At 41.0% G+C, this 26,228-nt stretch overlaps 2 protein-coding genes across 4 annotated transcripts; one reads left to right on the forward strand and one right to left on the reverse strand.

Moving 5' to 3' along the window:
* The first annotated feature begins 402 nt into the window (after positions 1–402).
* Positions 403–14,560, forward strand: klhl22 (kelch-like family member 22). 3 transcript variants are annotated; one of them, XM_077562322.1, is made up of 7 exons: positions 403–814; positions 5,161–5,326; positions 5,579–5,899; positions 8,165–8,574; positions 9,471–9,663; positions 9,771–10,004; positions 11,035–14,560. In XM_077562322.1, the coding sequence occupies exons 1-7, from the start codon at positions 561–563 to the stop codon at positions 11,377–11,379; spliced, it is 1,923 nt and encodes a 640-aa protein (XP_077418448.1). In that variant the 5' UTR covers positions 403–560; the 3' UTR covers positions 11,380–14,560. The 3 variants fall into 3 exon arrangements, with proteins under 3 accessions (XP_077418448.1, XP_077418449.1, XP_077418450.1); XM_077562323.1 differs by having other exon boundaries at positions 5,579–5,890; XM_077562324.1 differs by lacking the exon at positions 403–814 and adding an exon at positions 1,001–1,803.
* Positions 14,561–18,908: 4,348 nt separating this feature from the next.
* tbx16 (T-box transcription factor 16) lies at positions 18,909–23,373 on the reverse strand. The gene is made up of 9 exons (XM_077561718.1): positions 23,196–23,373; positions 22,970–23,123; positions 22,780–22,882; positions 22,158–22,322; positions 21,943–22,089; positions 21,788–21,858; positions 21,629–21,714; positions 21,151–21,367; positions 18,909–19,682 (listed from the first exon to the last, which is right to left on the reverse strand). The coding sequence occupies exons 1-9, from the start codon at positions 23,209–23,211 to the stop codon at positions 19,247–19,249; spliced, it is 1,395 nt and encodes a 464-aa protein (XP_077417844.1). The 5' UTR covers positions 23,212–23,373; the 3' UTR covers positions 18,909–19,246.
* Between the last annotated feature and the right edge of the window lie 2,855 nt (positions 23,374–26,228).

Below are 26,228 nucleotides of genomic sequence, written 5' to 3' on the forward strand. Positions count from 1 at the left end.
ATTGACATTGCTTGGCCTACGGTTTTGTACGTTTCTGATTGGTTCACGCGGACGAATGGGCGGGCGAAAAAGATAAGACTGACCAATAGGACACAAGATCATCGCAATAGCGCCTCAAAGTAAACATATCAGCAGACGTCAAAAATCATATCTTAACGAGAGATTCCAAACTTGAACGAAAAACAGCGTGCGTGCGTCCACCAGCGCTATTGTGTGTTTGTTGCTGCCGTTGTTTTAATGACACACGTTTATTTTTGGACCTTCATGTAGTGAGGTTTTCACGTTAGCTCGTTAGCTGGCTCGCTGCGTTTACCCAATGAGTGTTGACGTTAGATAACAGCGGAACATTGATTTGAATACATGCACTTGGATTTGAACAGTTTATTTGAATGTACTGTGATTGTTGCGATGACATGACTAGTGAACTATAACCACCCTGGCAGCAGCCCATACTCCTCCCTCCTTTTCCTGTTGTTGTTTTTTTTTTGGACCCGAGTAGCTGTTGAATCGCTTTATGTCGGAAGTCGTCTTGATAATGCTAGCGCCAGCTATCTAAGGTGATGAAGCCTGAACAACACAGCCCTGCCATGGCCGACAACGGACAGCTGAGTCTGGTGGGCGGTTCGGTCACCGGCGGCTCCTCAACCCGCCGCGGCCGTCAGACGTACAGAAGTTCGGCCCATTCCCAAAGCCTCCTGGACAGCCTGCTGGGGCTCCGGCAAGCTGGCATCCTGTCCGACGTGGTGCTGCTGGTGGAGGGTCGAGCCATCCACGGCCACCGTGTGCTTCTCGCTGCCGCCTGCGATTACTTTAGGTAAAATATTCGAAACATTTGTCATTAACCGTCCTGGACTTGTGACGCCGCTTTAAATAACATCAACAAATACATACTAAATTATCTTTAGACTTCATTAATAGTTACTACTGATAGTTGATGTAAAATGACACTTACAGAAACCTACTTGCAATCAACAGCCTGTCAGGTGCATCACATTTGGCGACGCACTATTATTTTGTCCTATGACACATCATGCATGGGTGTAGTGTGAAATATGGAACAACTTTACTGTCACAAGTTAACACATTGTACACATACTTGAAGGGTCTGTATCTTTTAATGTGACAGCTCCCGCATGCAGTCACTAATTCGACCTCACATACTGTACACAGGGGCGTTTCTAGATCCATTGGAGTTAGGGTTAGGGTGCATGCCCTTTTCGCACGGATACCCAAAGTGCCCCTTTGTTCATTTATTTATTTATTTTATATAACAAAAAAAAGTTTGAAAGTAGTTTTGTTGGCTTTGAAAACTAAAATTAAGCAACATAAATTTACATAAAACTAATTATAATTATTATGTTATTATTGGGCGGCATGGTGCCTGACTGGTTAGCACGTCCGCCTCCCAGTGCAGAGGACGTGAGATCGAGTCCGGGCTTCGGCCTTCCAGGGTGGAGTTTGCATGCTCTCCCCGTCCTTGCGTGGGTTTTCTCCGGGTGCTCTGGTTTCCTCCTACATTCAAAAGACATGCATGGCAGGCTAATTGAACATTCCAAATTGTCCATAGGTGTGATTGTGAGTGTGGATGGTTGTTTGTCTCTGTGTGCCCTGCGATTGGCTGGCAACCAGTTCAGGGCGTACCCTGCCTACTGCCTGAAGCCAGATGGGATAGGCTCCAGCGCCTCCCGTGACCCTTGTGAGGACAAGCGGTTAAGAAAATGGATGGATGGATGGACGTTATCATTGGAGGACGTCACACTACAAGAGCCCCATTCTGCTAGCTCGCTTGCCACTACACCTGCGGTCAGTAAATTGGTCGCTCCATTTGTACTTAAGTCTCACTCACAGTAAACAAAGGCCAAGGTCATAGAATGCAGAAAACTCAAGCAAAACCAATGCCTTTATTTGCTAGATCTTGTAGCCATGATCACAGAGCATGCTGCGTGCTAGCCTAGCTTAAATTGAAATGTAGTGACGCAAGTTGATGTCTGACATTTGGGGCGCAGTTGCCTCCTAAGGACGCAGGGAAGATGTCCAGTTACCCTCAGTTTCATAAAGGCCACAATCCTTCCCATCCACTTTCGCCGCGGCAAAAATCTCTAAAACTAACGTTCCGCTTCCATTGGGACGCATGGAGCTTGTGTAGTGTGTGCAGCTTATGCTCCAATTACTGATGCGTTTATGGTACACAGAATATGTCGGAATTTGTAACTCTCGCTCAGAATTTTAATAAACTTCCTGAAGACTCCAACTCGTAGCATGTACTCAATGATAGCTGAATTGAAATATACAGTACTTCAAAATATATGTGGAAATGATCTTTGTTTTTATTTTAAATAATCTTTGTTTTTATTTTAACTAACAGCTCGTTTTGGGGGGTTTGCAGTCAGAGTAAGGTCCTAATGAGGAACAGGTAGAAGTGTGTTCATAAATTAGGGGGACGATGAAAAACAAAATAATAAAATAAAAAAAAAAGAAGAAAAAAACAACAACAACAATCACAGCGTTTTATCAAAAACAAACAATGTATCTTGCTGAGAGGTGGCAGTTAATTGTTGGGTACAGTCCCAATAATAAAATATTCACATCTACTCCTGCAGAAAAATAATAAATGGCATTTGCTTTTACCCGAATTAAGCTAAATGTAAAGTAAGACATTTTTCATGCTACTTGCACTATAGGAAAATCCTAATTGTACAGTTTATGTAATATTTTTTATTAATTTTTTCTTCATAAATGATTTTTCATACACAAATGTCAAAAAGTTTTTATGGTGATTGGCATTGGTTTCATTATGTGTGATTTATTGTTTAGCCATTATTTCAATGAAGAATTTTACAATGGAATACCCGCCCCCCTCCACACACACACGTACGTACGCACATATCTACATGCACACGCTCTAACAATTTCCTGAGCTATTCATCTACTTTAAGAACCCCCCCCCAACCCTCCACACATGGCGGCTCGGTGGTGACATGGGTTCGAACCCCAAGTGGGTGGATAGTGCAGGCACGTTATCATGTGCCCCTTTTCTTGCTTTGAGCACCTGCCCTTCCAAAGGTCACTGCACGCCCCTGCACGCAAGCATGGAGAACATGCATACAGATACTCTTTAAAAAATTTGAATATCATGGAAAAGTTCCTTTTATTTCCATAGTTGCATCCAAAAAGTCAAACTTCCATAGATTCAGGGCCCACAATTTAATTGATTCCAAGTATCCATTTGTTTATTTTTACATCATTTGGGTTTTCAGCTCATAAAACCCATAAAAACAGGATTTCAAAAAATTTGAATACTGTTACGAAAATGAAATCAGCCCAAATTTTGCAGGACATTACTTTTTTTAAACTGAGTGTAATCTACTACACTCAAAACTTCTACACAGGCTTCCCCAGGTGTCATTAAATTGATTGTTTGGTTCATTTGTCTCAGTTTGGTTCAATATGTGAAAGACTTGACAACTGGCCAGAAGAACATCATTGATAGGGTATGAATAAGGCTGGGAAAGCCACAATAGGTCATAGCTTGCGGTGTCCAAGGGCAAAATGTGACGGGAGAAGATGCACCACCAAAACAGATGACCGTGGGCTTCAGCAGATTTTCAAACCGAGCAGATTCAAGAAATGGCAGAGATAGAGAAAGTGGAATGAGGCAGGAGTCACAGCACAACAGTCTGTTTCCTCGGGTCAAGCCACTTATGAGCTTGAACCATTGTAGGAAGCGTCGCAACTGGGCCAAGGAGAAGAAGGACTGGACTGTTGACCAGTGGTCCAAGGCCTCTTTTCTGATGAAAGTAAAGTGTGCCTTTCATTCGGGAATCAAGGTCCAAGGGTTTGGAGGAAGACGGGCGAGGAACAGAACCCAAGCTGTTGAGGGTCCAACATGAAATATCTAGTCGGTCATGACTTGTGATGTAATGTCCAGTGCAGGTGTTGGAAAACTTTGCTTCCTTAAATCCAAGGTCACAGCAACAGTCTACCAGAATGTTTTAGAGAACTTCATGATTCCCTCTGCTGAGGATCTGTATGGAGATGCAGATTTGATCTTCCAGCAGGACCTGGCCTCTGCCCATACCGCCACAAGCACCAAAACCTGGTTTGATGCCCATACCATCACAGTGCTTGCCTGGCTACCCAACTCGCTGGACTTAAACCCCATTGAGAATTGATGGGGTATTATCAAGAGCAAAATGAGGGACGCCACACCAAAAACTTAAACAAAGAAGAGCTGACAGCAACCATCAAGGAGATCTGTGCTTCCATAACCCCTGGGCAATGCCACAGTGCTTAGAGGTTGTTATTAAGGCAAAAGGATTTCCAACCAAGTATTAAAGTTTGACATTTCGTTTTGAAAGTACAATATTTGGATTGATTTGATGTGATCTTAATTTCTCTCTTTTTTTCTGAGAAGTAAATAGTGATTTCTTAACAGTATTCACATTTTTTTGAAATCCTGTTTTTGTGGGTTTTATGAGCTTGAAGCCCAAATTATGTAAAAAATAAACAAATGGATACTTGGAATCAATTAAATTGTGGGCCCTGAATCTATAATCTATGGAAGTTTGACTTTTTGGATGCAATTATGGAAATAAATGAACTTTTACATGATATTCAGATTTTTCGAAAATGATCTGTATTCCACACGGCAAGGCGGCATCTTGATATGAACCCCAAAGTTCAGAGCTATAAAACCGATACCAGTACGACTTGTTTTGAAGGTGCTTTGTGGAGTTTAAAATGTTACAGATTTTTCTACATCATGCATGCTCCACTAATTCCTAAAATGAGTACAAAGAGCCCTGACCTTTTAACTGCCTATCAGCTTGTATCTTCTCTTCAGGGAGTGGTGGCGGGTGAAAGGTTTAAAATTATCTTTCTTAGTCGGATTTTTTAATGTCACAAAAAACTTAAAACAATTTTTTTTTTATTAGGGTCAGGGTGTGTAGACTTTTCATATCCATGGTAAGGCAGCATGGTGCCGAAGGTCCCCGGCTTCCTCCCGGGTTCGACAAACATGCATGTTAGGTGAATTGTGGAGTCTAAATTGTCAGTAGGTGTGCTCTGCAATTTGCTATGGAACAATCCAGGATGTCATCAGCAGGCTTCAGCTCATCCACAACCCAAAGTTCCCTAACATAATGTCAATTTATTCTACAGGGGAATGTTCACTGGAGGCCTTCGAGAGATGCAGCAGAATGAGATTCCAATCCATGGCGTGTCCTATTTGGGCATGACCAAAATACTGGACTATATCTACACTTCAAAGATCGAGTTAGACCTGGACTGTGTGCAGGAAGTCTTGATAGCGGCCACATTGGTGCAGGTGTGTTTTTTCTTGTCTTGTCATAATATAATGGGGTAACACACAACAATGCTAAATACAGAGGTACCACCAAAACCGAACATGATCTGTTCTGTTGGTTGTCAGCCAATCTTCAAATAGTTCATGTCAAATATTTTATTTTGATTAAAAAACACAAATCTAGTATGAGTCCTTTTGGTTGAACTCTAAATTGTACAACTTTGGGGTTCCACTCTTTATGTTACGTTTGGTATGTTTTTCATCTTTCAAAAGCTTGAGGATGTCATTGGCTTCTGCTGCGAGTTCCTCTTCTCCTGGCTGGACGAGAGCAACATACTGGAAATGCATCGCCTCGCTGATCTCTACGGACTGCAGCAACTCAATGCCAAAGTCCACGCCCACATCCTGAGCAACCTGCAGGCTTTGTCCCGCACGGACGTTTACCGACGGCTCCCCCAAGAGGAAGTATTCCGAGTGCTGAGCAGTGATAAGCTGGAGGTGCAAAGTGAGAATGAGGTGTACGAGGCAGCGCTTCACTACCACTACAGTCCTGAGCAGGTGGAGAGTGACCAGGTGTACTTGCAGGTCAGTCAGGTGTGTCCATCTTCTTTTCTCTCCAGTCACCTACACAAAAGGACAATGCTATTCTCGCTGTTCTTCCTCATGCAATGAACAGGACACGTTCCAGACCCATTTGCAATTGGTGAAAATCTGTGACAGAGACTATATAAAATATAAAAAAACATTTTATATAGTTTTATAGATTTGAGCCCTCCCATACACTTAAACATACATTCTTTTTTTGCCTTTTCTCATTTACTCAAACGGTTCTCCAAATAAGAGGATAAGCAGAAGTTTAATGTAAAACTGACATAAAACAAGAGAATAAAATATTTTTGGGGAGAGTGTTACAGTTAGAGAGAATTACAGGAATGCCTCCAACTAAAATATGTTCTTATAGTTTAGGATGTTGTGCGTCCCTGGAAGCAATCACTTTGGATCTTCAATAAACTGTTTAAAATAGCTTTAGAAAAAAAAAAGTGGTTTTGTGGCATTAGTCAGAATTCAGTGGGGTAAATTGTGCCATTGATAAATGAAGTAAAAAAAGGCAATTTTAATCTCACAAATGATAATGATATATAAAAGGAAGACAAATTCATTACAAATCTTTGATTTGCAGGTTTTAGAGGCCTTTTCTTTTTTCATTCTTTTGCTTTTGCTGTTCAGCCTTTTTATCTTCTCTTTCTTTGTGAGCCTTCTCCAACTCCATCTTCTCAGGTATGCCAGTCACAATTCTTGTTTTCACTTCTTTCTTTTTTAAACAATACTGTTCTTTCTCTCTGGATTTTGGCAAGGGAAAAAAAATAATTTCTTAAAACACATAACCCAAGTGAGCAGAACAACCAGATTTGTCACTGCTCGGGATGGTAAGCCCGAGCATATTTTTTTCTTATCCCTACATTTTTTTATGGCCATCCTGCAGATTTTTATGTCCTTTCCAGTCTGACGTATGGTCTTCCCCTCTTTCACTGTTCTTTCCAACTCCTCAAAAGGAGTTGAAACCCTGTCTTCCTTTTGCATCTGGTGACAGGATGATTTTTGGACAAAAAATAAGAATGGCACATCTTTTTAGTGGTCAAATGTAAGAATACAGTTTACAACAACAATAAAATACAGTAAAGTAATATAACGTAAATAATCATAATTTAGGGGAAGTTTTACAACTTAACCTGGGTCTCTTGACAAAAATTACCCCAAGCCCACCAATTTGAGAACAATGCATCCCCAGCTGTTTTGAGCCAACATTACGCTAACCAAGACTCATGATGTAGCTTACTAAAGCACTAAAACACGTGTGAACTGTTTTCAAATTAGTTTCTAATTGTTCAAACACAGCCATCAAAAAAACCTTAATCATAGAAATTTTACTTTGGAGGGCAAAAACATGTTTTATGAACTTTCATGTGTTTACCTCTCAAACCTTTTTTACCAGATGAGCGAAATGGATGTCTTCAAAAATATGTGGTCACATGATCAACTTCTTCTATGTTTTTTTTTTAAATAACAAGGGTGGAACTACTTGCCCCTTGCACAAATGACCCCACTCTCCCCTATATTTAAACCCCAAAATCTTAAACCAAAGTATAATTTTGTCTAACAAAAAAAAACAGCTAGCTTAATGCTAACATTGAATTGCTGGAGCGGGGCTAACAGCAATTAGCATATATGTTACATAATCGTATACCTTTTAACAACTTCTACTATAAAAGTAAAGTAGAAACATTTCTTAACACGGCATTCTGTTTAATATTGCATTTGTGCAGTATGAATTAAGCAGCAAAATCCACCCGTTTTGGTCCCTTCACAGGAGGAGGCCATTTTGCCACTTACTGTCAACTGAAAATTACATCACAGTTGCTTGGGGCTCAGGTAATGACCAATCACGGCTCAGTTTGTGATCGTCACATGACCAAACACAGAAAACGGCTGAGTCATGATTGGTCGTTACCTGAGCCATTTGGCACTGTGATGTCACTTTCAGTCGACAGCAAGCAGCAAATTGTCCGCCCCCTGAGATGGATGAAAACGGGTGCAATTGGCTACTTAATCCATATTCCACAACCGTAATATTAGAATGCCAATGTCAGAATGCCATGTTTAGACATTATTTGACTTGACCTCCCAATCTCATTTAATCTCTTCCAGTAGACCTCAGTGATGCCCTGCACATTCCTGCACGACTTGATACTAAATTCAGAACAGTTGCTTACCATGATTTAACGGCGATGTGAACGACAAACCATGATACAGCGATTCTTCCCTGTCCATCTAAATGTTGCTTATTCCGCTATACTGCAGGACAATCTGGAGATGCTTGATGCCGTGCGTTTTTGCCTAATGGACAAACAAGTGCTGCAGAGGTTGTACGATAAACTGGATCAGTGCCCGCTAAAGGAAGCCGTGTCCGCCGCCCTCTATTACCATGAGCAGGAGATCTGGCAGCCAGTCCTTCAGAGTCCTCTCACACAGCCCCGCTCCACCTTCTACTGTATCTTGGCCTTCGGCGGGATGTTCTCTTCCCGTTCTCATATGGACAGCGAGCACCTGTTCCAGGTGTTCCACCCTAGCTGGAATGAGTGGAGGGCACTGAATGCAGTGAACACTCCCCGGATGTCCAACCAGGGAATTGCTGTGCTTAACAACTTTGTGTATCTTATTGGTGGAGACAAGAATACCAGTGGATTTCGTGCAGAGAATCGTTGCTGGAGGTGAGGACTCCATTATATGGCTTCTATCAATATATTATTTAAAAAAAATCTAATTGTTTACAATAATATGTTCTATGCAGCTACACTAGTCTAAACACGGTCTTCTGAGTGAGGTTGTGTTTTTGGAAATGTGAATTAAGCAGCAAACTTTTCTTAGCCATCTTTTGGGGGAGGGGGGGTGCACTATGCCACTTGCTGTCAACTAAAAATGACATCACAGTTACTCAGGGCTTAAGTAATGACCAATCACGGCTCAGCTTGTAAACGTCACATGAACAAACTCTGAAAACCCTTTAAAGTGGGCAAAAAGTTATATTAACAGAAAGGGGCCTCATTTGTTTTTACGTGCACATTTCATTTGAAATGAAAAGACAAAAAAATGACTTAAATATGATTGAATCAAGCATTAAAAAATATAATAATGAAAGCTTCTAAGCCTTTCAATACAGTAGTATTCAATTAATTTTTTTTGAATTTTAGTGTCCAACTGCAGATATACTTTGGACCCCAGCTGGGGGTTGGAAACTGAGCCAGACCTTGAATAGAAAAAAAATCTACAAATTTATTGACACTTCCTATAATTGCCATGGAAAACAAGTACACCCCCAACAAATTTTAAAAAATTACAACTTGGGTAATTATTTTTTTTAATGCACAAAAGTGGGGAATCAGGTAAAAAAATAAAAGAAAAGTGAATATGTGGGTGCCTACATACCGTAAATATGTATGCTGTTGTCAAAATGTTCATGGACTCTACATTGACTTCTATGATGAGGGTCAATCTGCACTAATTTTCTTCCTTTATTTGTGAAGTCCTGATAATAATCTACTCCTGTTATCATTCATATATCATTATTATTTGTATTATTATTATTATTATTGTTGTTGTTGTCTAGATACGACCCTCGTCACAACAGCTGGTGCTCCATCCAACCTTTGCAGCATCAGCACGCTGACCATTGCGTGTGCGTGTTGGGCGACCATATTTACGCCATCGGCGGTCGTGACTACAGCAAGGAGCTGTGCTCGGTGGAACGTTACGACCCACACACTCACACCTGGGAGTTTGTGTCTCCTCTCCTCAGAGAGGTACGAGCTGTAACTCTGCCTGTGTGCACACGAGGGCGCTACATACTCACCACTCTTTGTAAGGAATCTATCCCAGCCTTCTCTTAATTGTTCAATCTTAATTGTAGGTTTATGCCCATGCTGGAGCTGTGACAGATGGAAAAATGTACATTACTTGTGGGCGCAGAGGGCAGGCGTACCTAAGAGAGACCTACTGTTATGACCCAGCGGCCAACCAGTGGACAGCATGTGCGGACGGGCCAGTGGGGCGAGCGTGGCACGGCATGGCTGCTGTCAACGGACGCCTGTATGTCATTGGGGGAAGTAATGATGAGCATAGCTACAGGCGGGATGTCTTACAGGTACATCATCATCACTTTTTTTTTCTTTTTTCTTGCTATATATATTTTTAACAATATGCCTGTTTAATGCCTTTGTATTAGGCAGTATTGACTAACAAATGATTAACTATGCTATGTATCTATATGGAGGTGGAATTTGTTAGAGCCCTTAAGCCTGAAAATATTTGCTACTCAGCTCTAAATCTAGATCACAGGTGGCACTTTCACAGATGAGATTTTAAAAACAAAAACAAAAATGGTCAATCGTATGTAAAACGAAATTAGAATTGATGTGCATCAATTTTTTTTAAATTATTTATAATGAATTAATTAGTTAATTAACCAGTTATTGAAGACAATATATTAAAAAATGTGCACTTGTTTATTTTTAACCAATATTTTTAAAATATTTAAAATAAGTCTATATATATAAAAAAAAAAATTCTCATAAGCAAGCAAATTGAAGGGAAAATAAAAATACAAGTATAATTAATTTAATTAGAAATAATTACCAACTATTTGATAAAATTAAACAAATTTAAGTCATGTAATAGTGATAATATTTTAATGTAATTATTTTACATTTATTAAGATGTAACTGTAAAATAGCATATTTTACTAATATTTTTGTATTGTATTTGTAGTCAACCAGTTAAGGGTGTACCCCACCTACTGCCCGAAGCCAGCTGGGATAGGCTCCAGCGCCCCCCGCGACCCTTGTGAGGACAAGCGGTTAAGAAAATGGATAGATGTATTTGCAGTGAATATATTACAATATTATTTAGGGATAAAAATCCAAATAACAAATTTCAGGACAAAAAAAAATATGCAATGCATTTTACAGGCTAATGAAACCGACATAAATACAGCAATTTTACAAATCTAAACAGACGTGAATACCGGTACATCTCACCCTCTTAATGAAATTGAGAGTAACATGTTATATTGATAATTTGTTGGGTACAAAATAATAACTTTAAATGTCTTCTTTTGATTTAAAAAGTATTTTTTTTAATGCAATTTACCACAACTATTGTATATTGTGTTTCAGATGGCGTGCTATGAGCCCTCGGACAACTCCTGGACTTTACTGAGCCCGCTCCCTGCTGGCCATGGGGAACCCGGCATGGCAGTATTGGACGATCGCATCTACGTCCTGGGCGGGCGCTCTCATAACAAAGGCAACCGGATGAAATACGTTCACGTGTTCAACACCGACACGGGTGAGTGGGAGAGCGACACGCCGATGAAGGAGCGCGTCTCAGGCCTGGCGGCCTGCGTGGTGCTCATGCCGCCAGCTGTGTTGGCACTCGCAAAGAGCTTGGAGCAGCACCTCAAAGCATCATGGGAAGATGACTTTTTCAGCTCACACACCAGCACGGATGAAGACGAATGAGCACGTGGCTGAGCACTACAGACTTGAAGGTACCTTTAATCATGATGATCTTATTTATGGCATGGTTACTGCCCTTTTTTAGTGCCTCTGAAAATGCCACTTCAAGTAAATGTGTGCACTAAACATTACTTCTCTGATTAGCAATGGTCACAATGGGGGATTCTGTGGGACTGATTATTTTAGTCTATTAGAGTCTAAGATCCAATAGCCAGCGCTACTCACACGACCGCTTCTGAAGGTCATGGGCAGATTTGATTGACACGCCAGCACATAAAAATGGACATCATCATACATGTACAACAGTGCTGCCACATGAAACGTCTCGTGGGTGTGCAACATTCACTTGCATCTATGGGAAGATCAACTGCATGCACGCTAGACGTTATTTTGCGCAACACCACACTGGCTGTTGCGCAAAAAAAAAAGAACATTGGAGCAGAGATTCTCCCATCCCTTTCGAATAACATTTTTGCTTCCCATAGTTGTTGAAGAAAATTGTTTGACACAGAAATGTCATAAGCCCTCTAAAATAGTGCAACCTTATGGGACAAATCTGCTGTGACATTTCGTTAGCATATCAAATTGATGCCATAATCAAAGCGATTGTATGACTTTTTTTTTTTATGGCTTTTATGGGTGTCTTCAAAAAGCCTATCTGTCTTTATGCAGTCATCTTTGTCTTCCACTACTATGCAATATGTGGAGATCGCAGCTGGCTACACTTAAATATGAAACACACCCACAATATAAAAAAAAGAGGAAAAAATACATACACATATTATGTCTCAATGGTCATGTGTACATGGTGCAACTTTGGATAGTTACACAGAAGATGTTACATAAAACGTTTTTTATAAACTCCTGCACCAATTTTTTTTTTTTTAATAATTAAATATATAATATAATATAACATAAATTTTGAAAAATCGCCCCTGATTTTCTGGTATCCACACACATGCTCAACAAGAATCATGGCAGCCGGCGAGTAGGTTTTTCATCAGACCGCACTTTACTAACTCGCCGGCTTTATCTCAGAGCTGTCGCTGCTTCCTGATGTGAGGCAAAGTCCTCTGAGATTTGGCTCATCCCTTTGTTGTCGTGACGCGCACAACTGAGGGGTAAATAACCGGTTAAGGGGTGGAATTGGGATTGGCATGGGCGATGGCTAGCACCCGCACCATGTTTAGAGGCTCGTCCTCGGAGCAGGTGACCCCGGTTCGATTCCCGGACTGTGCGGTCCTTTCCTGCAGGTCATTACCTCTCTCTCCGACATTTCCTGACAGTTCGTTAGTTGTCTTATCAATTAAAAGGCTAAAAGCCACAAAAAAAGAATTGGGATGGGCCCTAATTATTTCAACCCAATATAATTGTCAACTGCACTCTTCATTTTAAAGAGTGTCGTTGTTAGTTTAGTTCTTCACATCCTTTACACCGAGTAATACCAGAAGATAACCCAAAAGCATCTTCAGGTGCACTTTAACATGGTGCCTTTTTGTTTTGCACTTCTGAAAGCTTCCGTGGACATAAGTCTACACACCTGTTACAATGCTATTTTTTTTGTGATGTCACCCTCCAAATTACATAGAAATACATTAAATCAGTTCCAAACATTTTCCACCATCAAATTAATACAATCTAAACAACGCAATTGAAGAACATCAATGATTTTTTTTTTTGACGGGGAAGTTAAAACAGACAACTAAGATATGCCTGCCCATCCATCCATCCATCCATCCATTATATAGAAACCGGTAAGTAGCCCATGCTTATTAGCGCCAACACAAAACTGCTAAGTCACCACCAAAAGAACATCTTATTTACAGTGAAGCATCGCAATGGCAGTTTTGCTTTGGGGATGATCCCCCCCCCCCCCCCCCAGTTGCATCTGGGCCAATGGCGGAAGGAATTATGAACATTAAAATTGAATTAAAATCCTTAAGGCTTCTGCTAGATAGCACAAAAAATGTCAGGAAAAGCCTACTAAAACAACTCAAAAGAGGCATTTTAAACAATGGCATGTGTGTCCTATTTAATGTGAAGAGTTAAATGGAAGTTTCCCATTTATGTGATTGGTTAATTATGTAAATCCAAAGTGATAAGAAGCTATACAGCCGCTCAGTTGTTTATTTTTACTTCCCTTCTCAAAAGGATTTTTTTTTCAATTGTCTTGTATATGTTTTATACAAGTCTAAAATAATAGAATAATTTATAATATATAATAATATTATAATAATAAGAAGAATAATGGTGGCAAAAGTTTTGCACTTTCTCTCTTGATATCACAAAAACCTTTCATTTGTATATGGTCTGCACTGTGCAGACTTTTTACATCCATTGTATATTTGTGTATGGAATTAAGTTTGTATAGTGATTTTTATTTTATTTTATTTTTTTTAGTGATGACGAGCCTTAGGCGCCTGTGCCTCTAGTGTCACAATATGATTGCACTGATTGATAATGGAAGCAAGAATGCGGCAAGATAAAGATCTCAACTTCAAAATCATGATCTTTCTGTTGTTTTAATGTGATGAAAACCCAAACACTACTGTCACTTGTGCGTTCCTTCACTCTATTATGATTACTGTGCAAGATTATGTCATGATGGAACCCACCGAGAAGTGTCGAATTATCTGTTATCTAGATGATCAAACAACCCCGAGCCGGTTTTGCACTGTTAATTAGTTTGCTACTGTTTGATAACTCACTTATAATTTAATGATGCAGATAAGCTAAAAAAAAAAAAAAAAAAAAAAAGTTGCACTACTTCACATTCTTTGTGTGTGATTTTTTAAATATTAAAGAAATATTTTCCCTTCCATGTAACCCATAGGTGTCAAACTCCGGTCCTCAAGGGCTGTAGTCCTGCAGGTTTTGGATGCTTTCCTTCTCCAACACAGCTGATATATCATCAGCTCACCAGCAAGCCCTGCATAAGCCTGATAATGATCCTGTTGATTGGAATCAGCTTATGTTGGAAGTGGGAACCCTCCAAAACCTGCAGGACTGCGGGCCTCCAGGCCCGGAGTTTGACACCTATGATGTAACCGGTTAAGCCCGTCACCCAAGATATGCAAGTGTTGTAGTTGTAGGTTAAATGCTAACAACTTAGCATTTTTCCTATAATGCCACATGGCATTGACTTATGCACTGCAGGCATAATAATAAATCCTAAAAATATGAATACAATTTTTTATGTACTTTATTTATGAATATGTTGGTATAATGTAGGCCAAATGCTTAAAAAAACAACTTTTTTTCCTCTTCAATACACTATGGCATTATGGGGGGGAAAATGCTGTTTTTAACATTTAGGCTTCATGTACACTCGAACGTATTTGTAAATATGTTTAAACATACTTGCAATTAGGGCTGGGTAACAAATCAAATTAATTGGATACATCGTCATTTTAAAAATCGAATTGTTGAAAATTTGCTAAATCGTGAAATAGAATTTTGTCTTTTGGATTATTAAAAGCTGTTCTTATGTTCTGTTACATTCAAATGTAATTTTGTGGCAGAATGCTGGATGGGTGCTTTACAAGACATGTTAACAAAAGCTATCAACTACTTAATTGTGGCATTTAAGAAAAAACTATAAATGTTAACTTTATGTTAAAACTAATTTAGAATCAGTACACATTATTGTTGTCTGAAGATTTTGCACAGGAATTATTTTTGAATAAATAAATAAATGTTTGTTGGCTTTAATAGTTTAAAATCAATTAAAATCGTAATCGTCCTGAATGTCTGTAAAAATCGAGATTTTATTTTTGGGCCATATCGCCCAACCCTTCACAAGTTACACCTAAAAATACTAATAATAATAAAATATTCAGAATTGTATACCCAGGAAGAAATATTTATTTTGGGGGATGTTCCAGTTCAATGAAAAACAGTACTGTATATTCAATATTGTTGAATCACTATATATGCATGTTATTATTCACATCTCAGCTTGAAAAAAACTGAACTGAACTAGTCCTCTTCAACTTTCTTTGTCATTTGCCCAATCAAGTCAAAATACAGCCCGATATGGCACTGAGAGCTTTGCAGCGATTTCCACCAATTGAATGTTTTGTAGCAAGTGGATTGGCACAGGTGGACCGACTGACACCATCGGGGATTGTAATCGTTGCTGGCTTACTGCTTTTATTCCGTTCGGCCAGTCTCTTCTAGTTCCTCTCCATTTGGCCGTGCACTCCATCAGCTTTATGAAGGTTGACTGCTGCTTTCCTCTCAAGGGTGTTTCCTCTACATCTGTTAGCCCACCGCCACCCCCCCAACATCCCCCCCACTTGCTATCTTTCACACTATTGTGCTGCTTGTCTGGAGGGGACCCGCTGACACCAGTCGCGGACGTCCACGATCAACATGCGTCAATCTCTCTTTTGTAAAGCTGGAGTAGCGCCAAGGGATGCTTCAAACAAATGTCTTGCACTTAACCACACCGGCGGACTTTATAGACGTCTTAGTGCAAGTCGATGTGCTGCTCTTTGACCATTATCAGAGCAATTAAAAGGCCCGCATTTTGCTTTAATGTGAGACTGAGTTGATTACACCCGGTGGAATTGTACAAAGCGAAAAGGTACTTTTCATTGTCATTCTTTTTGTAAAGCAGAAACCTTTTCCCATATGTCCTTTGCAACTACTCAATAGACTGTCATTCAAACTTCTCATGAAGATGCATCCTCATTTTAAGAATTCCAAATTCTAATATACATTTAGGAATGCAAAAGTTTGCGTTCAAAAAATTGCTGTTGAGGATTTTACTGTTAGCCTTAGTCACAATAGATAGAGTGTGACTAAGGCTTTTATTCCTAGTGAAAAATATTCAGTAAACAATAATACGTGTGAACAGAACATGATAATCGTATATGAGATCTTTTTCACTCGGGCTTTAAAAGCGGTCAAAGCGCCAAGACTGCATCAATCAAGTTTTTGAATCCTCATGGCCTCGGACTCGGGTCAAACCGTTATTCTGATGCTGTTGGACCTCACCGCTGCATTCGATACTGCTAAACACCATATTTTATTATCCACAATTCTGTGGCGTCCGGTCCTGTCTTGACTTCCAATATTTATGTATTTTTACTCTTCTTCCATACACAATTGTTATACTTTTTTATTAGGGACAGTGGCCGATACCAGTATCAGCAGCCATCTTGTGGCTGTTGTACGATTAGGAGCTAGACATTAGGAATTAAAAGAATCGAAAATTGTCATTCATTTCATGTAATTTGAAGGAGAAATGCTATATTGGGAAATACAGGTCTTTCTTTGAAATGATCTGTTATTGTTTTGGAGGGAATTTTATGTACTAGTGGTATCAGTATTTGGTATCGGTGACAACTCATTCTGGTATCGGTCTGAAAAAAAATGTCATCTAATTTTTTTACCTTTTCACGGTTGTATCCACTGTTTATTCCCAGGCAAATCTCAATTATACCTTTATTTTCCACATTCGATAAACATAAACTAGCTAGGGTAAGATGTAACATCTATACAATATTTCTCTGACCTTGAAACAACTTGTTTTCCGAAGCCAAAGTGACTTAATTGGCTGTTTGCATTGCACAGCAGGGCAAGACCGACAAAGGGGCTGAACATTGTTGTTCCAGCAGCCCCCGACAAAATGAATTGTACACTAGATGAGATGTGTTCCTGGAGGATGACGCCCCCCCCCCCCTTCCCTCCCAAGCACCCCCACCCACCCTTCATTTACAACAGTCATTAGTGTCCCATGTCCATCCCGGGTGGAGGCGCAGTACTCAGCCTGCGTTTTGCAGTTGTGAAAGGGTGGCCAACAACCCCCCATTGTCATGCTCTTTGGAGCCTTTCACATGAAGAACAAGAGTCGTGCTTGGCTTTATGATGCTAGTGGGTAAACCCCAGCAGGTGAGCTGCAGTCGCACTTACGCAGAGTCTTTAATTCATGCTGGGCCTGTCGAAACTACAGAGTGGCGCTCGTTAGAGCCACAATGGAGAAATACAAATAAACACCATTGGAAGATGTGCTGCTTATTAATAAACATGGCAGACACACGGGCACATTCATTTTTAAGCTCATGTACTTTCCAACTCAAATTCATTTTTTGTCATAGTTAAGGTTTCTCTTGGATGGCATTATGACTGTGAAAAACATGTGAATGTACACAGTACAGTGCCTTGCGAAAGTATTAGCACCCATTAAACATTTTGCCCTTTTGTCACATTTCTGGCTTCAAACAAAGATATAAAATGTTGTTTTCTGTGTGTTGGATCAACACCAAGTGGGACAAAATCGTGAAGTGGAACGAAATTCATATGATATTTTGAAAGTAGGGCACGCAAAATAATTCACCCCCTTTTCTCTCAGTGCAGCCTAATGACTTCATAATTTCCCTGATGATTTCTGAATGATCCAATGTTGACTTAAATCACTGATAATGATAAATAGAGTCCACCTGGGTTTAATATTGTCTCTGTATAATGTCAATAAACTTGTTCTCAGAGGTCTTAAAGCGTAAAGAGCATCATAAAGACGAAGGAATACACCAGGCAAGTTCGGGAAAAAGTTGTGTAGAAGTTTAAAAAGCAGGATTAGGACATACAAATATTTTATAAGCATTAAACATCTTTCTGAGAACTACAGTATTTGACCAATCGTACTGCAAATAAGAGATTGTGGCGAATAGTTTGCAGCACAACTATTTAATTGTTATTGGTATTTAGTGAACAAACTGTAATATGTTAAAAGTGAGGAAAAAAGAAGCTATGCACTTTTGACAGATTTTCTGCCAAATGAGACACAAAATACAGTCATGTGAAAACGCCGCAGAGAAATCAATGTATTTAAGCGAGGCATCTTTAGTGAGTGGGACGGAGCTGCGCATACAAGTCATTACTACAAAGACCAAGATTCCTTGCGAATTCAAATAAGTGAAAAAGAAGACGAAAATACAGAGCATGCGCACAGCGAAAAACAATGCGCCATTCAATCCAGGTATTCCGAATTTGTTTAAATGCGCAAGAATTTGGGCTTTGAAATTCATCATTCATCACAAGCTAGCAACATAGGTAAAAAAAAACAGACGTACCTGTGTTTGGGAAGTTTGATGAAACGACACAAAAGAGTCTATAACCAAGAAGAAGAATAGTAAAGTGCATTTCCAAACAATAGCAGGACACCTACTTGAAATGTTGATTTAAGGCGACGGGTGATTCTCACGCTCTGCATAGTATGCGGCGAGTGGCTCTTCATTTAGCGTTATGGTGAGATATTCATGGACCATATTTGTTCTACGGCGCCTTGTGCCATGTTGGCACATTTGAGGGGGATGCTGCTAATATAGTTACATCAAAATGTGGCATTGTTGCAGAATATCTACAAAAAATACACAGTGGATTTGCGTTTGTTGTTGTAGCATTTTATTATTCAGCCATCTCCCAGCCCCTCCCCTTGCCTTGTACTTGTGAAAAGTTAGAAATGAAATCTAATCTAAAATACTTTTTAAGCAAAAGTTGGCCAAGAGATTTTGAGACACCAGACAGACTATTTTAGCCTTTATTTTCAGATCACATCAAAACTGGGAGACAAAAATTAATTGCACACTTTCTTATGATTACTTTCTTTCTTTTTTTTAATACAAAAATAATATATACACTAGAAGGTGGAATGAAATACTAAATAAATAGACAGCTCAACACTAAACCAATTTCTCAGTATGGCATTGCACACTTTTGTAGGCATAGCAAGTCTCAGTCCAGCCAGTCGAAAAGCAGCAGACAGCTCATTGCTTGATATCACCGATTATCGTCACCGATGTCACAGACTGCGTGCAAACGTGTCAGCACAGAGAAAGTCACTCAGTCTCCAATGGAGAGGCGCTCACCAGCAAGAATAAGAGAACAGCGGGTACTGGCTCCATTCCGTCACGTTGCCATGGGGATAGCCGTGATGCACGGCTTGCGTGGTGTAATCGGCGGTCAGGTGGTGAGGAGGCGGGTACTGGGCCGGACCCGAGCCGCTCCACTGACCCAGGGGCTGCTCGGCGCCGTAGGGGCCGTAGATGTGGTGGCCCAGGACGCCCGGCTTGCTTGCTTGAGCCACAGTCATGTTGAGCACGCCGGCGTAGTCTTGGGAGCTCGGGAGATGCTGGGGGGCGCAAGGGGAGGGGGCCACTTCGTGTGTGCGGGCCTTTGACGACTCGTGGTCAGGGACGGGCACGTCAGGGACGCGCGACTCGAAGCTGCTGCGACCCGAACCGCTGGCGCTGCTGCCGACGCTGGAGGACGGGGAGGGAGACTTTCCGTACTCGTGGAACCTGAAAACCATCCAAGACAGGAGATCAGCATTGTGCTAAAAATGCTGTCAAAATGTGCTAACTGTGGAAAGTCATTTTTTCTTCTTCAGACTTTACTTTTACACTCTACATTTGAATACGGGGAGTCCTCGAGTTACGAACGAGTTCCGTTCCTACGCTGGTGATGTAACCCGAATTTCACCTTTAAAGTCGATATTTACATCAAAATACTTTAAAAAAACATATTTGCGTCACCCGGAAGATGCCGGAATTAATATTTCATGTTTCCGTACGGATATTCATTGCTCACAGATGACAAAAACTTAAACACGTAAATGTGATGCGCCTATTGTGGGAAATTAACGAAAGAAGGTGCTACGGGGACGAGGCATGGGCGTCGTAAAGTCGAAACGTCGTCGGTTGCATATGTCGTAACTCGAGGACTGCCTGTATTTACTTTGTACTCCTGACATCATCAAACATTCTCATTCATGGCCATATTTAAGCGAATTGTTTAACGTTTTCATCGCCAAAAACAATTTGTGACGAAAGTGTTTTCTTGTGGTAGCTGGAAAAAAAACACCAGTTTCTGGTGTTCAAAAATGCTCCATCTTATTTGCTAGAACACAAACAGGGAAGTCTTAAGGTGCTATCATTAGGGAATTTATTTAGTTAGTTGGTTGGGATGGGATTAGCATTGTTGCTGTTTTGCTAGCATGAAACATGAACTAACGATAGCTACTTAGTAGCAGCCAGATGCTGATTCTAATATCTGGCAGAATACAATTCCGATAACCAATTAATCGGCTGATTAATTTAAAAACAATCTCATGAATAAAATAACTTTATTTCACTCTTTAAAAGTGTGTTTGTGAGTCACACACGTGACGTAGCAGATTTGCCTCAGTATCTCTGAAAAAGGAACCGAAAAGGGTAAACTACTATTTATGCTGACAGTTAACCTAAGACACAATAAATATACTATAATTTATGCAGTCTCAATTATTACCTAAGCTTAAAGCCCAGAGGAACAACATATTTGGTGTGATAATGTCACACACGTGACAGGAGAATGGCTCATTTGTTTAACTTCACCGAGGACAATCAGCTCCAACTAATTTTTGACTATTTTAACATATCAAGTATCAGCCGAATAAACTGGCTAGGCCCTAATAATATCATTGAAAGTAATTTGCACAAAAGAACAAATAATGGATGGATGGATATTATTTAAGAAGTGTGTGCTAAACTTTAATCAGTACCCAAAAAGAAGCTCTCTGCTTCATAAAGTGGTGACCGCTGTTCTACCTAATTGACCATAAAATTAAACGTCTACTTTCAAACTAAAGTTTCGAGTCCCTACTTTTTTTTTACCTTTAAGTCAAGTAGTCCAATTAGTACTTCTACTTTGAGCTCAATCTTTCTTTACACAACGTTCTGTATTTCTGCGTAAGTCTTTGCCACCTCCGATCTTCGCCAGTCTTCTCACCTGTAAGGCTGGTAGGATGCCAGAGCAGGAACCAGCTGCTCCGTGTTGTAAACGTCCCGTGATTCAGCAGCGGGAGGCGAGCCGTTCCTGGCGCCGACGTGCTCCCGATCTGCAGACCAAGGGGAGTAGCGCTCCTCCTTGATCTCCTCCACCTCCTTCCTCTTTTGCAGCTCCGCTTCATCTCCCTCGTACCCCTCAAAAGACGACTTGCAGAAATCTGTGACGGCAGAAACGCTCAGATTCAACTTCATAGTCGGGAACCAACCTTAGGAAAACCTCTTTTCTTGCTTCCCTTCCGAGTTCCACTTTAAATGACCATTTGGCCTGGCATGACTATTACTTATTCGCCATTTGTTGAATGCCGCATTCTTTAGACTTGAAGAATCTGTTATTAAAGATTGTGGCTGAATTCCCCGGATAAGAAAATGTGCCATGGCCATGGGCCATTTGAGCATCTGACGATGAAATGATCTAATACCTGATGGACTCTCCTCTTCAGGCTCCCTGTTCATTTGGGAGAGTTTGACTTTCTTGTCCAGGTCGCCCAGGTTCTTGTTTGCGCGCCTGCAGAGGACCACCAGTAAAAAGCATTTTCAGTAATCAGACCTTGTTAATCGTTTTATTCATCGTTTGTTACCTTTTCTTAGTTGTGCCTTCGTCACGAAAACCTTTGGCGAACGGGTTATGGTCGATCTTCAGTTTGGTGATCTGTGGTGAAGACATCAAAAGTAGATTAGAATCTCAGTCCGCCGTTGGGGTCTTGGCCGTAAAGCCTCAGAGCCCAAAAATGACCTTTGTGTTCTGGTAGGCGGTGACCGCTGTGAACGACGTCTCCGGGAAAGTGAACGTCTGGAAAACGCTCCAGCGGACGCTGAACAGGTCATCGGCTTGAACGATGTGGAAGCGCGGGTGGTAGCGATGCATCGAGTGCAGGATAATCTGCGGACAGGCGCAAAGCAGCTCAAATTCTGTACTTTAACCGGATGGATTGAAACTTTGGAATTTACGTGTCCGTGTTGGTCAAGAGTGTTGTTGGTGAGCTTGAGCTTGAGGAAGGAGATGGACTGCTTCATCCAGTGGCTCCCCGGAGCGGGGGAGTCGGGGTGCAGGTACGTCCGGCAGGGGGGCTGAGGCTCCGCTTTCCCCGCCACCTCCCATTTCTCTTTATTCCACTGTAGGACGCAGACGGAATGTCATTAAAGGCTAATCTGTCGTACAGAGCCAGGTGAGTGACGGAGAGGGAAGTTCATCTCCCCTTCCCACAGTGAGAGGAGGAAGATAGAGGAGAGAGTGAAGGCTGGCTGTACCACCCACTGAGATAGGGGGGTAGTACAGTGGGCTCCCAGCAGGGGATAGAAAAACAGGAAGAGATAGCACTCTTTGATGTTCAATGTTAGCAGAGGGGGAAAGGGGTGGGAGGTGGGAGGGGGGGTGACAAACTTGTCTGGGGAGGCTGAGAGAAATCAGCAGGCAAAGCTCTACAAATAAGTAAAGAAAATGTGTCTTGATTCAATGATTCTTGCGGGTGAAATTGACACATTGGAAAGGTTAAAAGGAGCTTTTCAGTATGTATAACTTCTGCTTGGCTTAATAAGTCTAATCAAATGTACAATGACATAAAATGTGTACCTTATATCGGAAGCCATCCACTGGCACCATATCAACCAGTAAAATGTACTTGGCACAAGGAATAAGACCGGACAGATTGACCTTGCAGTGTGGAAACATTCTCCTGGAAAACAAGTGAGCGTGTGAAAAGAAGACAGGAAGCGCTTTTGAGCATTATCGCTGACTGTTTTTTTTTTTCTGCACATCTCACCTGCCCGGCTTTGTGATGATCATCTCTGTTCCGATCTCGTGGAAGGTCCTCCACAGTTCCGGATCCTCCAGAGTCATTCGGATGTTACCCTGCAGATAAGTATCACCCGAAGCCATGGCAGATGGAGGAGGGCCGCTGAAGTTGGCCTTCAAGTCTAGAAAACAAGATGCAATTAACTTGTTTTAAAAACAACATCCTGATTATTGAGCAAGAAAAGTCGACTTACCCCTGATGGACTGCATTCTCAAGATTCACCAGTGTAATGTATTAAAAAAAAATCCTTTGTTGAGGGCCAATAAGGAATCCAAGTAATTATATCCACTGTTCTTTTTGTCTTGCGCCAAAAGCAAATCCAGTCATTCAGCCAAGTGGCATTGGTGATGTGAGCATCCTTCAGTCCTTCACTCTGGGATGACCGTGACTTTTAAGGGGGCTCCTGCAGTGGGTGGGGTCAGGACGGCCATTCCCAGGCTTTGAAGTGGCACAATGATGAGTCAGTGTCCCGCTGTGATTGGAGGTGGCAGAAATCAAAGAAACTTAACAGCGCCTTGATACCGTCCCCACAGGAAGAGGCTCGGAGGAAATGCATCTTTATTAACTGCTAAGAGACTTTTAAACAAATATGGACGTACTTCCCTGCCTGTAGATCAGGGATGGTGGGGCAGTGGCACCAAAACCTGTGTAAAGATCATTCACACAGACAACCACACACAAAAAAAGTGTGCGTGCAATGTGCTAAATGACCTATTCACTTAATCCTGCAAAAGAGAGAGAAATTATGTCAGAGGACAGCTAGTGAGGAAAGAGGCGGAACAAAAACAAACCCAAAAAACTCCCCCCAAATTTTCTTTTGACAGAGATGTCACATATGTCTCAAGTCTTAACATTCAGGTTTTAAGGCAAAGTCACGAGTCAAGCCATTTTATCATACTCAGTCACAACATACATTTTACATTAGTCACTTAGCACTCAGTGCTAGTTAGCTGTAACACACTATCACATACATTTTTTTAAAGGTCCTTAACCAGTCTCCATATTGTCTATTACTTTACTGTCTTTCAACTAATCATATAGACTAAACAGTTTGAATCTTAAATTAATTTCTGACTAGCTATCAGTGCGCTAAACTGTGAAGCTAGCCAGTCACAACATAACATTAGCCATTTTGCACCCAGCGCTAGTTAGCTGTATTAACACACTATTGCATACTGTACTTTTTTAAAAATGGTCCTAAACCATTCTACATATTGCCTATTACTTTATTGTCTTTTCAATTAAGCATATAAACATTTTGCATCTTAAATTCATTTTTGACCAGCTATCCGTGAGCTAAACTGTGAAGCTAACCTAGCTTATCTGCGCCTGTAGCTTTCATAGTGATGGATCAAGTTCAATGTCATAATTGTGTGTCTGTTATCTTTGTATATTGCTGTTCTGTTTTTTTTGCAATGTTCAAAAACATATTCTTGAATCTAAATGTAATCATCTGTAGCGCTCTCTCCGTACTTGATTCATGACTTGATAGCATGGGCTTGCTAGCTACACAGAAATGTTTCATTCAAAAACGAAACAAATGGCAGACTATCTTTTGTTTGTCTTCAAATGTAAACAGGCAAAACTTGTTTAGTCATGTCGTTTAAGTCAAGTCGAGTCTCATGAATACCAATTCAAAGTCAAGTCGAGACTTTGAAAAATTCTAGCCAAGCAAGTCCTGCGTCCTACAATTGGCGACTTCAATTTAATTCCAATCAAGTCATGTGACTCGAGTCTCCCACCTCTTTAAACACACGTTCACCTTCCTCTCCATAAAATAAATAACACTGGGAGGGAAAGTCGGTGTAAACCCATAATGGCGTGATGATAACACTCCTTCCACAGGTACATTTTACCTGAGGGCGTCCTCTCGTGCCTGTAGCACTGCCACCAGTGGGCGCGTGTGTATTGGGGCTGTCTAGACAGGCCCACGCTCTGACAGATAATCTCATTAGGCTGGTTTCCCTGCGAGGGGTTAGTTTCTGCATGTGGTGAAAGCCTGGCAATTAACAACCAGTTAGCACCACAAGCCCAAAGTCAGCCTTGAATGGGACAGGAGGGACGAACAATAAAGACCCGCCGCAACAACCCGACCGCCCTCCCGCAGCCAAAACCCCAAGTGTCATACGTGGGCCCGTCTCCGCTCGTGTCATAGCATGTTAATGCGGGCCATACAAAGAAGATTTGAATTGAAGTGATTTTTTTACGTCTGTCAACTTTTTTTTCTTTGCATCGTCACATCACTTCCTCTTAACGTTCTCATTGTTTCCCGTGCTGCATACATACAGAGCCTTCTCTTAACACCTTTGTACAAAAGCCGCTTCACTAACTGTATGGAGAGTGACACATAGAAACGGCTGCACTTTAGAGAACATTCTGGCACTGTGTAATGAGAAATTTCAGGGCGCATAAAGATTCCCTGTGAAAATATTGACGGCGTTGTTTCACACTCGCGCCGGGTCGATGAGGAATGAAAAGGAAAATAACACGCAGCTTGTAATGATGCACTTAAAGACGCAGAGAGCAATCATTTTACAACCAAGTGACGTTAAATGCAGGCTTCTCTCAGAACAACCTAACCCCCCCCCCACACACACACACACACACAACAATTTAACACTCTCTTCCTCACACAACATTGGCCTTGAAGAAGTGCGATGTGTTTTTATCCTCCTTATGTGAAACCAGTTGTTGCCGAGGAGTTATTAATCACAGGTTGCGTGTGGCTGTCCTCACTTAGCATTTAGCACGTAGCACAAGGCTGCATAGGCATCTTCTTTAACCAAGTCAGAGGTCATTGGTCCATCTCGGTGTTTAGGGTGTTAACATCTTGCCAAAGGTAAATAGACTTTCACCTTAATTCATCGACACGCCTCTTTACACTGCTTAACGTCTAATAATTGGTGTTTACTTACTGCTCCTCACACCCGCCTTAAAGCCTGAGGGGATCACGCTGGAAGGCCGTCCACATCAAACAGGATTACAACTAACACTAACACTTTTTAGTATAATATATGCAGGCTTGGGAAGTAACGGAATACATGTACCGCCGTCACGTAATCAGATTGCAATTTTTTTTTAAACTCTATTCCATTACAATTACAGGAAAAAAACATGTAATCAGAGTACAGGTACATTTATTAAAAATAGGGATTACTTCGAGAGATTACAATTTCTACAATGAGGGGGGAGAGAGAGAGAGAGAGAGAGAGAGAGAGAGAGAGAG

Source organism: Vanacampus margaritifer, chromosome 3 (genome assembly GCF_051991255.1).
Source record: "Vanacampus margaritifer isolate UIUO_Vmar chromosome 3, RoL_Vmar_1.0, whole genome shotgun sequence".
Lineage (NCBI taxonomy): Eukaryota > Metazoa > Chordata > Actinopteri > Syngnathiformes > Syngnathidae > Vanacampus > Vanacampus margaritifer.

Coding starts and splice junctions, on each gene's coding strand:
- klhl22 (XM_077562322.1), top strand. CDS start 561: ATGAAGCCTGAACAACACAGCCCTGCCATGGCCGACAACGGACAGCTG. Junction 815..5,160: donor GCCGCCTGCGATTACTTTAG/GTAAAATATTCG, acceptor TTTATTCTACAG/GGGAATGTTCACTGGAGGCC. Junction 5,327..5,578: donor TAGCGGCCACATTGGTGCAG/GTGTGTTTTTTC, acceptor ATCTTTCAAAAG/CTTGAGGATGTCATTGGCTT.
- tbx16 (XM_077561718.1), bottom strand. Junction 22,090..22,157: donor CTCTTGACCAACACGGACAC/GTAAATTCCAAA, acceptor GCCTGTCCGCAG/ATTATCCTGCACTCGATGCA. Junction 21,368..21,628: donor TGAAGAGGAGAGTCCATCAG/GTATTAGATCAT, acceptor CTGCCGTCACAG/ATTTCTGCAAGTCGTCTTTT.